This window comes from Eretmochelys imbricata, chromosome 20 (genome assembly GCF_965152235.1).
Source record: "Eretmochelys imbricata isolate rEreImb1 chromosome 20, rEreImb1.hap1, whole genome shotgun sequence".
NCBI lineage: Eukaryota > Metazoa > Chordata > Testudines > Cheloniidae > Eretmochelys > Eretmochelys imbricata.
The window spans coordinates 9,689,361-9,701,761 of NC_135591.1; the positions used below are offsets into that span (position 1 = coordinate 9,689,361).

The 12,401-nt window shown below is 62.6% G+C and overlaps 1 protein-coding gene across 1 annotated transcript in view; it reads left to right on the plus strand.

Moving 5' to 3' along the window:
• LOC144277659 (syntaxin-binding protein 2-like) overlaps positions 1 to 12,401 on the plus strand; it is a 37,136-nt gene that overhangs the window by 20,846 nt on the left and 3,889 nt on the right. The window contains exons 3-15 of the mRNA XM_077838592.1: positions 352 to 433; positions 1,032 to 1,108; positions 2,080 to 2,158; positions 2,877 to 2,980; positions 4,398 to 4,546; positions 4,776 to 4,860; positions 8,080 to 8,210; positions 8,354 to 8,461; positions 9,385 to 9,442; positions 9,968 to 10,033; positions 10,452 to 10,532; positions 10,786 to 10,924; positions 12,094 to 12,200. Of these exons, the coding sequence (XP_077694718.1) occupies positions 352 to 433; positions 1,032 to 1,108; positions 2,080 to 2,158; positions 2,877 to 2,980; positions 4,398 to 4,546; positions 4,776 to 4,860; positions 8,080 to 8,210; positions 8,354 to 8,461; positions 9,385 to 9,442; positions 9,968 to 10,033; positions 10,452 to 10,532; positions 10,786 to 10,924; positions 12,094 to 12,200 (1,266 nt within the window). The remainder of the gene's footprint in view (positions 1 to 351; positions 434 to 1,031; positions 1,109 to 2,079; positions 2,159 to 2,876; positions 2,981 to 4,397; positions 4,547 to 4,775; positions 4,861 to 8,079; positions 8,211 to 8,353; positions 8,462 to 9,384; positions 9,443 to 9,967; positions 10,034 to 10,451; positions 10,533 to 10,785; positions 10,925 to 12,093; positions 12,201 to 12,401) is intronic.

The window sequence follows — 12,401 nt, forward strand, 5'->3', positions numbered from 1 at the left end:
CACCCTGTCACCTGGGCGAAGAGGCTGATCTCCCCCAGTCTAGGAGGATGGAACCATTCTGAATGGCCGGGTGTCCCAGGTTTGTCTCCTACCTCTCGTACCAGCCACTCTGCTCGGAGCCGCTCTCCCTGTAGCTCCTCACGCAGGCCTTAGCACGGTCAGCTCAGCCAAGCGCAGGCTTGGTACCGGCCCTGCTGCTCTGCTGTGAAAGGGCTGGGCCGGGAGCCGTCAGCTCCGCCGTTAGCAGTCGCTCTGCTCCCTTGGCTGTGCCGCGGATGATGATGGTGGGTGGTGTGCTCAGGGCAGTGACTAGCTCATCTGAAGTGGAGCGCTCCCCTCTCGCTGCCCCAGGTGCTGATCATGGACCACCCCAGCATGCGCATCCTCTCGTCGTGCTGCAAGATGTCCGACATCCTGGCTGAAGGCATCACGAGTGAGTGGCCCCTCCCTCCCATCTGCTCCCCCTACCAGGGCTCCCCTCCCCTTGCATACACTTCGCACTCGGGGAGTTGACTTGTCTACATTCACGTTTGCATCTAGTTTCCCTCCTTTGCAGCCTCCTAGACGCCCTCCTTGCTATTGGTACCTTCCCAGCCAGGTCTAGTTCCCTTAGCCCGACACTTTCAGCCCGTGGAGCCTCTTCACCGCTTTTCTCAGACTCCCGCTAACTCCTCGCTGCTCCTCCCCCATGCTGTGGGCAGGGTCCTGGCTGGGGAGGGGGAATGCTGGCTCCCTGCTCTAGGGTGGAGGAGCCCTGGGGTTGAGGGGCACAGAGCTGAGCCAGCACTCTAGCGGGGTGCCCCCAGCACAGTACAGAGGGACGTTCCCTCGCTGCTCCATACTGTGGCAGCATCGCAGCCCACGGCCCCACATCAAAGCAGCTGCTGCATTGTCGCCTCTGGAACGCCCCGGCCTGCTGCCAGCGAACATCACTGTGCCCCTTGGCTTCCCCTCCCCACATCCTGGTGGAGAGCGGATGGGGCGGGTGGCTAGGACACACTGACCTGCGCCCAGTGTCTGCTCTCTCCTAGTTGTGGAAGATATTAACAAGCGCCGGGAGCCAATTCCCAGCCTGGAGGCCATCTACCTGCTCAGCCCAGTGGAGAAGGTAGGAGCTCGGGCCTGGGGCAGCTGGATAGGGAGCAGGGGAGACCCCGGGGACAGCTCCTAGTGCTGCCTGGAGGTGGCGCTGTCCAGGGGGATGTGCAGCACAACGTCAGGATGGGAATGGGGCCAGTCAGGGCTCCCCAGGAAGCTGCTTCCCCGGAGCTGGGCTTTGTGTTCTTTGCCATGTGAGGCACAGACTGTCCCCCAGACCTCTCCGCAGTGCAGTCCTGTGGGGGTTGGATGGGCAGGTGCAGCAGGCGGAGAGAGGCGACCTCAGCTGAGACTCAAAACGAAGGAGACTCGCTGAGGCAGAGGCTCAGGGAGCAGGGGCTGTGGGGGAGGAGGCTCCTGAATCTGCAGCAGGGAGGCGAGTGGAGGGAGACCAGGGGCAGGGGGCCCTGACGGGGCAGGGTGAAGCCCAGAACCTGCAGGGGCTGCCCGTGGAGGGAGCGCTGTAGGAGAGGACTGTGAGCTGGGGCCTGGGGCTTGGGACAGGACAGCCAGGTTCTCACCTGTCACAATGGCCGGTCGAGGGGTCTGAACAGGTTCCAAACACCCTGCCAGGCTAGCTGGCGTGGCGAAGCTGCAGATGCCCGGCATGGCGCCCGGGGAGGGAGCGGGCCCTGATGGCAGCTGCCTGGGATTGCTGCTCGGCCGGCTGTTCCCTGGGCACTGCTCAGAGCCCACTTAGTTCAGCAGCAAGGCAATGCCAGGCCGCATCTCTGGCCGGGCACGGACACTTGTGTGCCAGCAAGAGATGTGGCTGGGCCCTGAGGATGTCCCGGGCACATGGGCACACGCCCTGCTCCAGGCAGGGAGGGAGCCCAGAGCCAGGGGGGTGAAAACCAGCCCACCTCCCGATGGCATCGTGCTGGGTCCTGAGTCCCCAGGTGCTGGGGATGGGATGGGACCTTCGGGCAGCAGGGAGGGGCCTCGACTGATGCTGACAACCCCCCTCTTCCCCCTTTGCAGTCGGTGCAGGCTCTGATCGGTGACTTCCAGGGCACCCCCACCTTCACCTACAAGGCAGCTCACGTCTTCTTCATCGACAGTGAGTATCAGGGGTCGGGGGATCCCCAAGCTGGGAGCCTGGCCAGCGGTTCATTGGAGCCTGGGGGTGGGGGTCTCTCTCTGCCGGCAGGCCAGTGCGCAGCCCCCTGATTTCGCTCTGCCCTCCTGCAGGGGGATGCAGCCCCAGCAGGCCAGACCGAACGACCCCACCTATTCCTTCCCCCACTTTCTCCTCCATGGGCCTGCCTCCAGCCAGCACGGCTCACAGACATCTGCAGCGTGCGCCCAGAAAGGCAGCCTCTGGCTACCGTTCCCTGAATGCATTGCTCCATCAGTCCCAACTCGGGTTGGGGGATGGGACAGCACCAGAATACCCAGTGTGTCAGGGTCAGATCTGCTTCTCCCCATTACAGCGGCAGGGGGAGCCCAAGTCCCCGTTTCTCCTTGTGCATCATCCTGAGTTATAGACTCCAGTTACTCAGCCCTGCGGGGGGGCTGAGGGCAGGGTGTGAGACAGGAGGGGCTGTGTCGGGGAGATTGTGGCTCCCCCTCACTGCTGATGCTGCAGAAGGCAAGAACCTGGCATGACTCTGGTTCAGGGGGGCTGGACTCATCGTTGACTCCTGTGTGGCCCTGCTGGCTTGCCCAGGTTCCCCACAGGTGTGCAGCACTACTGCCCCTGCTGTGCCCGTCCTGGCCCTGTCCTGGGGGGCTGGTGCTGTGCTGGGGGTTCTGAGCCCTGTGCCTGTCACTCGCAGCCTGTCCTGAACCTCTGTTCAACGAGCTGAGCAAGTCACGGATCATCAAGGCCATCAAAACCCTCAAGGAGATCAACATGGCCTTCCTGCCCTACGAGAGCCAGGTGAGGGGTAGCTGGGTTTTGGAGGAGCAGGCCCCGGGGTGGATGGTGACGTACGACACCCCATCCTTAGTGTTCCACGTGGCTCCGGGGGGGGGGGGGGGAACCTTTCCCTTCTAGGGCCCGGGTTTGACGCCAGCACAGGGCAGCAGGGACTAGCTGGCTGCTCACACCCTGTGAGAGGTGGAATCGCTGGCTTGCACCTTGTGGGGATGGTAGATGTATGGGGGAGGAGGGTCCTGCCTCTTTGGGTTTACCAGCTCTTACTGATGGTTTATACTAGGCCTGCAAGACACAGGCCGATACTCCACACACCTGCCCTTTACCCAACCACCCCATCCCCTCCTTGTGTTGTCAGTGGATTTCCCCCCTCACACCCCTGAGGGGCAGGGCTGTGTTGTCAGCCCCATTGCATTGTTGGGGAAACTGAGGCACAGAGAGACATGAGCCTGGGCTACACACAAAAGCTTTGTTGGTATGGGTTTGTTACGGGGACATGAGAGAAAAAATCCCCCCTGTAACTGATGCAGCTGTGCTGGCAGAGCCCTGGGTAGGTGCCGTTACGCTGGCAAAGCAGTCCTTTCGCCAGTCTAGCTGATTTCATCTGGGGTACCGGTGCCAGCTGTGCCAAGAGAAGCTTTGGCTGGTAGAAGCTGAGTGTCCGTCAGGAGGCTTTGCTGGCTCACCCGTCCCGTTGCGCCAGCAAACCCTTCGTGGGCCGATACTATTTATTGGTGTCCAAGCACGTTTGCCCCAGTGGCTCGTTCTGTTCGGCCAGTGAAATAAGCGACAGCGGCAGACGTGCCTTGATGCCGGGTTTGCCCGTGGCTATGCTGGGGCTTTCGCCAGACTAGAAGCATGGCCAAGCCCCCTCCCCCAACATTGACTTCTCCAGGGCAGAGACACACCCCTGAGGGCACCCGAGAGTCTGCAGCCACGTAAGGACCTGAACCTGGGGCATCTTCATCCCAGGCTGGTGCATGAATCTCTGGGCCACTATCCCTCTACCACAACAGGAGTGGCACTGGCAAAGGGATCTCTCCCTCACTAGGGGCTTGCTACGGCTCCGCCAGGCTGGCCTGGTCAATTGCCCATCTTAAGGGCGTGGTGTGAGGCACAGCTGGCCTGGCTGCCAGCAGGTGGCACCAGCCCAGTCTTGGCCACTGAGCAAGTGAAGGGCACTACTATGGGGGATGGCATGCCTGGCAGGGCTAGTGCCATGGGGAGGAGGGTCAGAGCTGTGCCATCATTCGGGGGCAGTCAGGCCAGGAAGAGCATATCTGGGGTGAAGGCTGCTTTTCGCTGTCCATGGTCCCTCCCTGGCACCCCAGGCCCTGGAGGTTATGGGGTAAGTTAGCTGGAGTGTGGGGGGAACGCAAGGTGCCAGGATCTGATCTCTGCCTCACCCCCAAACCTGCAGGTGTACTCCCTGGACGGGCCCCAGACCTTCCACAACTGCTTCAGCCCCTTCCGCTCCTTGGACAAGAACAAGCAGATGGAGATGCTGGCAGAGCAGATTGCCACATTGTGTGAAACCCTGAAGGAGTATCCAGCCATCCGCTACAGGAAGTGAGTGTGCCCAGGGGGAGGGGTTACCTGGCCATCCCCTACAGAAAGTGAGAAGGGGTACCTAGCTATCCCCTATAGGAAGTGAGTGTGCCATGGGGAGGTACCCAGCTATACCCTATGGGAAGTGTGTGTGCCAGAGGGAGGGGGTACCTGGTCATCCCTTACTGGAAGTGCAGGTGCCCCTGCGGGAGAGGCTGTTTCTCACCCTTAGGGTTGGTCTTTGCTGCAGGGGCCATGAAGATAACTTCCACCTGGCACACGCTGTGCTGGCCAAACTCAACGCATTCAAGGCAGACAACCCCAGCATGGGCGAGGTGAGCAAGCTGTGCCGGCCACACCCCTGGGGGTGGGGGGAGCGCATGAGAAGTAGAAGGAAGGAGGAGTGATTTAGAACCTCCTTGGAGATCCTGGCAGGGGGATCTAGACCCCCGTTGGAGATCCTGAGGGGCTGGCAGAACAATAGCATTCCCTGTGTGGCTGGACTAATGGCCCCAGCCCTTCTCTAATGCTGGTCATGAGCACATCTCAAAGTGCTCTACAAAGGCCAGTGTCATTATCCTCTCGGTACAGATGGGGAAACTGAGGCACCAACCGGGGAAGTGTGTGCCCAGCACAGTCTCTGTTTATAAACAGGGCAGTTCGGTCACAGAACTAAGCTTCGCACACAGAGCTTCTTCCACACCTGGACACTCCTGTCTGTGTGTGCTCCTACACCCATCACCATGGTATCGGAACCTCACTAATGAATTCAGCCTCCCAGGGGAGGCAGGTTGGCCTGTGTTACAGATGGGGAAACTGAGGCACACAGGGAGTCTGTCAGAGCAGGAATAGAACCCAGCTCTCCCGAGCCTTAGCCATAGTCAGCCCTCACCTGTAGGCTTCCCCCAGCTCCTGTCATCCCTGTCCCACTCCCAGCAGAAGGGAGCTGCAAACACCCCCTTCCCTGGATTCTCACATGGGAAACCCAGTAGCTCCTGCCCCCCTAGGAGAAGCAAAGTGACATAAAATCCAAGGCCTGCCCAGATCTCTCCATCCTGTTGCCTCTGCTCTTGCCTCCAGCCTTTGCCGAGCTGCTGGGAGACTGTGCACCTGTGACCAACTGGGAATGTTTGTAATATCTTTTATGAATCTGATGCGTGCCTCCATTTCCCTATATATTTCATGGCTTCTCTGGCAGGGGTGGAGGGGAAGGACTCTTGGGGAAGGTAAGAGTCATGCCGGGGGTGGGGGTGTCACCTCCCTGTCTTGGTGAAATGAAGAGAATCCAACCCAGATCAGCCTGGGGGCCAGAAAGACCGTGCCGGCTCCAATGGCTCCTGGCTGGATGCTCCCAGCAGGGCCCCTAGCTCGAGCACACAGGGTTGGGAAGGTTTGAGCTGGGGGATAAGTGGGGGAAGCTGGGAGCTCTCGCCTGAGAACTGACCAAGATCAGGCCGAGGCCTGGTCTACATGAGGAATTGGGTCCGTGCAACTGCGTGGCTCGGGGGTATGGGAAAGGCATCGCCACTGAAGCAGTGCAGCTGCTGTAGTTTTGAGTGGAACCTGGCACACACCTGGCTGCCCAAACCATCTACACAGGGAAGGGATTGACAGCATGCTTGTTAACCACTGGAGCTCCAGCCCCCGTCTGCCCTCCCCACCTGCGATTAGCAAAGATCAAAGTCCTGCTCTGTGCACACCCTGCTGCTGTTACTCCCGTGAGTCCCCCCTCTTGCCAAGCCTCCCTGTCACAGGTGAAAGCACTATCCCCATGTTACACGGGGGAAACTGAGGCATGGAGCAGCGTGACAGGAGTAGGTGGCAGAGGCAGGAATAGGAGCCAGGAGTCCTGCCTGCCCAGCCCCCTTCAATAGAATCCAGACAGCACGCCCACTGCGGGGCTGGGGGTGCTGACTCAAGCCCCTGCTCTCAATGAAATGCTGGCTCCATGCAGCACAATCCCGGCTGGCCAGTCCAATGTGCCCCTGCCTTGCCAGCTGGCGCAGAAAGAACCCCAGGGTCTCTTGTAGCATGGCCTCTAGCAGTCAGGTCTCCAAAGCCACCCAGCCCGCAGTCCTGGCACCCTGGGGCCTTGTCTGCACTAGTCCCTCTTGCCTTGATGTTTCCCAGCTGCCAGCCCTGAGGGGTAGCTGGGACAGGCAGTGCTGTGGCACCCACCAGTGCACTAACCACCCCTCTGCTCTGGGCAGGGTGGGGTGACCCGGTGGTTACGCCAGCCCCCATCTGCACTCGGGGATCCCTCCAGCAGAGCCGAACTGGCAAAGGGTGTGAGCAGAGTCCTGTGGGGGGTGGGGGTGGGGGCTGGGCATAGCAACCCATCCAGGCTGGGTAGGGCTGGAGAGGAATGATGGCGCCAGCTCTGGGTTCATGTCCCTGCTCTGCCACAGACTCCCTGTGTGACCTTGGGTGAGTCACCCAGCCCCTCTGGGCCTCCGTCCCCCTCTGCAATGGGGTGACAGCCCTGCCCAGCCCCACGTGCATGTGGGGGCAGGATGCAGCAATGATAGTGCTACAGTGGTGGGGGCCAGATACTCCTCCAAGAGAGGCGCTCCCCCGTCAGCCTCAACCCATTTACCTAGAGGCTGTGGAGACCTGCCAGGCGGGTGGGTGGTGGCCGGTCCGACGTTCTGCTCCCGAGCGTGGCTGAAAATCGGGCCACATACTGAGGTGGGACAGTTGGGGTAGCCTCAGGGGCTGTACGTCCCCACCCCACTCACCCCCGACTGTCTGTGCTACCCAGCAAAGAGCAGACGCAGCCCCTTGCCGAGGTGCTCCTGGGTGGGCTTGGGTTCCACTGGGGCTGCTGGAGCCGGTTTCAGAACCGTTTGCCATGAGAGCGCAGGGCTGGTCTCCTATCGCCACCTGCTGCACAAAGAGGGCAGTGCATGCTGATCAGGCAGGAAGCGGGGGCTGGGCCAGCCCCCCCCATGGTGTGGATCTGAGATGCTGACCATTTGAGTGGTCTCTGTCCCACTGGATGCTGGGGGGCCACCCAGGCTGGGACTGGGGAGCTAGAGCTCATATGGGGTCCCAGCTCAGATGCAAGGTGGGGCATAGGGATAACATCCCATCGTCCCCCACTGGGACCTTGTATCAAAGAGTCTCTGGGCCTGGTGTTGGTTAATGATAGACTAGCCAGGCCCTTCTGGTGTAGTTTCCCCGTCCCCTCCCCGTCCCCATGCAGCATAGGGGGCAGTGAGGGGGCTGCCTTGTAAGGGGCATGCTCCCGTTGGTGGAGAGGCACGAGCAGAGAGTGTGCTTGGGGGAGGGGGGCATTGCTATTTGCACAAGGGGGCGTTGCAGCGCAGCTGGGTGGGGAGCTCTCCCTGCCAGTCAGGGCAGGACTCCAGGGCACGTCCCAGTTAGCTTGGGGGGTGTCTCTTGGCTTCCCCCTGGGGTTGAGGGCTGGGCCACAGAGAGGGCAGGTGGTGATGTTTCAGGCCACCAGGGCCCATTGGATTGTGCCATGTAAGCCAGGCCAGGAACCCTCCGCCAGAGCAGGGGGTGACGGGTTTCTCTCTCCTTTGCCCCAGGGCCCCGACAAAGCCCGTTCTCAGCTGCTGATCGTGGACCGAAGCTTCGATCTGGTGTCCCCACTGCTGCACGAGCTCACCTACCAGGCCATGGCCTACGACCTGCTCAGCATCGAGAAAGACACCTACAAGTAGGGCCTGGCTGCCAGCAGGGGGCGCCCCGCACCCCTCCTCAGGCGGGCTGGGGGGGATGTGGCCCAGGCACCCGCACTGCTCCGCAGCCCCCACACTGGGGCGAGGGGTGCCGCAGCCTGACCCCATCTCCCCCCTGCAGGTACGAGACGACGGGCATCAGCGACTCGCGGGAGAAAGTGGCGCTGCTGGACGAAGACGACGAACTCTGGGTGCAGCTACGCCACATGCACATCGCTGACGTCTCCAAGTGAGCGCGCTCGGCCCTGCCCCCTGACGCACCCCTCTGTCCCCCACCCAGGGCCGGGACCTTTGGACATGCCCCTCCATGCCCTGCCTAGTGCCGGGACCCGCTACGCACCCCCCCCCCTTTCGGCACACCTCTCCCCTCCCTGCCCACTGGTGGGACCTTCTATCCCCACTTTGGCACAGCCCTCCCCACCCGCTGCCAGGACCTCCCCCCTTGGACACACCTCTCCTACTCAGTGCCAGGACCCTCTACCCCGTTGATACACCCCTCCCCCTCTTTTCCAGTGCTGGGACTTCCCTGTCCTCCCCTTCAGACACACCCCTCCCCACCCTGGGGCCCCCTCGGACACACCACTCCCCCTTGGATACACTCCTCTCTCACCCCGTGCAGGGACACCCCCCCGCAACACACCCCTCTCCTGCTCAGTGCCAGGACTCCCCCTCTCCCTCCCCCTCCCACCCAGTGCTGGGGCTTGTCCCTCAGACATACTCCTCTCTGGCTGCTGAGAGCCCCTGGACTCAGCCCCTCTCCCCATAGAACCCCTGAGTGCTCCCTTCCAGAGCCACTGTCCACATCTCCTCTCGGGGATCCCCCTGGACACTGTCTTCCCCTGATCCCAGGGTCTCCCCATGCACCTCACAGCCCCCTTGAGTGAGTCCCTCACAGAACTGCTGGGGCTGCCACTGCCCCCAGGCCCCCCCCAGCAGGGCGCCGGGAGCCCCCAGAGGTGCACTGAACTGTCTGCCTTGGGATAACTTGGAAAGAGGCACCCCCCCCCCGCTCCCCATGCCCCATCTGAGGCTCTCGAGGCAAGAACCCTGGTGCCCGTGGGGCGGGGGCTCCATCCCCTCTAGCATAGGACAGGGTACCCCCTACCTCCAAGGCAGTGCCTGGCTCCGTCCTGACCCCTCTCCCTGCTGCAGGAAGGTGACGGAGCTGCTGCGCACCTTCTGTGAGAGCAAGAGGCTGACCACGGACAAGGTGCGGTGGGGGCTGGGGGGAGCGATTGGGGAGTTCAGGCAGGAGGGACGGGGGGACCCATCCCACTGCCACTGATGGGGAGGGGAGGCTGCCCTGCTGCCCCAGGAGGGGTTGGTGGTGGTGGTGGGGTTTGCCTGTAAAGGGCTAAGAGGTGTATGTGGAGCCCCCTGCCCCCCAGCCAGAGCTCTGGAGCTCCCCACAGTGGGGGAGGGCAGAGGCCCATGGGGCAGGGTCAGACAGCAGGATTGGGTCCGCGCAGGGAGAGCTGCAGGGAGCCAACGCTGGCATCTCCCCGGCCTGCTGTCACTTTACACCTTCAGGGGCGCTCGGGTTGCAGGGATCCCATCTCGTTCCAGCTGGCCTGGGAAGGGCAGGTCTAACCCAAGCTGCAGCCACATGTGGCCTGAGTGACCCACCCTGGCACACGTGGCTGGGCTGCTGTGGCTGTCCCCAGGTGAGGCCTCTGCCCTGCAGGGGGCTCCGTGCGCTGGGAGGGGCCGGGATCTCACCACCGCCTCCCTCCAGGCCAACATCAAGGACCTGTCCCAGATCCTGAAGAAGATGCCCCAGTATCAGAAGGAGCTGAACAAGGTAACGGGGCTGGGGCTTTTAGTGGGCGGGGGCAGGGCATTCAGTGGGGCTGATGGGGGTGCAGGGTGTTCTGTGGGGCTGGTGAGGGACAGTAGGGACTCTCCTGGGGGGCAGGGCACTCTGGGGGGCTCTGTGCAGGTCTAGGCAGGAGCCCTGCCCCAGTGATGGGACTGCCTTACTGCCTGATGACAGCTGCTGACCTGTCCCTCCAGCTGCCCCGCCCCGCCCCACCCCACCCCACCCCAGATGTGGCTGCACGTCAGTGCTGGGCAAAACAATCCCTATATACTCTGCTTATACAGCCTATTGGGGTTGCTCCTCTAGCTGAGGGGTTCTCCTTGGGGACTGGGTGGTGTGGGTGCTCTGGACCAGTCGGTGATGCAGTAAACTCCCCCCGTGCCCCGGTCTCTCCCCGCAGTACTCCACGCACCTGAACCTGGCCGAGCACTGCATGCGGCACTTCAAAGGGACGGTGGAGAAGCTGTGCAGCGTGGAGCAGGTGGGTCTGTGGGCAGAGCCTGGCTGGGGGGCAGAGTCTGGCTCATGGACTCAGCCCGGAGAGAGGGGTCTCAGAGCTGCAGGCTCGCTGGAGCCAGGGCCAGCCCCCCCCCCATGCAGCAACATGGGTGTAGAAGGGTGACATGCGGCTCGGGTTACTCCCTGGGGGCCCGTTGCTCCCATCCTGCTGCAGGGGCGGGAGGAAGCAGAGCGGCCTGACCTGGGCCTTGTGTGTGCGCCCCCTCCCCCTACAGGACCTGGCCATGGGAACGGACGTGGACGGAGAGAAGATCAAGGACCCCATGAAGATCATCGTGCCCGTCCTGCTGGACCCCAGCGTGCAGGCCTACGACAAGATCCGCATCATCCTGCTCTACATCTTCCTGAAGAATGGTAACGCCACAGGCCTGCAGGGGGAGCACTGGGGGGCCTGCTGCTGCAGGGGGCATTCCTGGAGGCAGGGCCCAGGCCTGTGGGGCTGGGGGGGAATAGCACTGCTCAGAGTGGCACGCCCCCCAGCCATGTAGGGCACCTCCCGGCCAGCCACTTCCCAGGGCCTGTGTCCAGCCTGGCTCTACAGCCCTGTCTCCCCTCTGCCCACCTCTCGGTGCCTGCGAGCCTGGCAGTGCGCTGTGCCCACGCTCCGCACTGCCCCCTGGGCTCGGACCTGGCGGCCTTTGCTCCCTGCTGCTGCCTTCCGAGCAGTGTCCGCCCTCCACGCTCCCCCAAGCCCGTTCTCTGCAGGGAGGGGAAATGGAGACACACACCTGGAGCAGCCCCCCGGCCCATTCTCTGCAGGGAGGAGGGACATCCCTCTCTTTCTGCAGGCTGCTCAGATACCATGTTCTGTCTCTGAGCCTCCTGCGACCAGTCCCCTGCCCACTCCTTGTGTCATCCCTGTACCAGCTCCCTGCTTCTTGCTGCATCCAGCCCCTTCCCCAAACTCACCAGGGCCTGGGGAACCCCACTGACACTTGGCACAGTCCCTCTTCCCCCATCCGTTCCTGCCCCATGCTGGCTCGGTGGGGCAGGGCCCTGCTCCGAGGCCCTTCCTGTAACCCTGCTCAGGCACTGCCCCTGGGCCCATTGCTCAGGCCAGGGTGCCCTCATGGGGCTCCTCTGGCTGCCCGGCTGCCCAGTTTCCTGGCCAGGGGGTGCTGTGGAGTTGCCAGGCCTCCCCGTCTGCACTAAGCAGCAGTAAATGGTTTGGGGGGGCGGGAGGGGGAGGGAGCGTGTTGCACCTGACTGGCCGCAGGAGGGAGAGCCCACTGCACTGTCAGGGGGAGTTAGAGAGACCCCTCCGCCAGCGCCCGAGGGAACCTGTGGAGGGAGGAGCAGCAAGAACCAAAATTCGATCATTAACTGCGTGGGGTCCAGTGGGTTAGCGCGGATGGTGCTGAGAGCCAGGACTCCTGGGTTTACCCCCAGCTCTGAGAGGGGTGGGAAGAGCAGGATCTCAGGATCTGATCGGCGAACTAGGACTCCTGGGGCCACAGACTGATGTGCCTGGGCTGTGGGTGTGTCCCAGGGGTGCTAGGGCTGACCTGTCTGTCCCCGTGCAGGTGTGAGCGAGGAGAACCTCACCAAGCTGATCCAGCATGCCAACATCCAGCAGCAGAGAGACATCATCCACAACATGCAGCTCCTGGGCATCTCTCTCACGCCTGGGGTAAGGGACTGGGGCCAGGGGCCAGCAGCTGTACCCATGCCAGGGGGCAGATCTGTGCTGCACAGGGGAGCCCAGGCCATCCTGGAGGTGCCCCCCTATGGCAGTGACCTACTCCCAGCACAGAGGTGGCCTCTGTCCCTGTACAGTGGGGTGACACCCTCCCCATATGAGGGTGACCCCCAAGTTACTCCCCATCTGGGG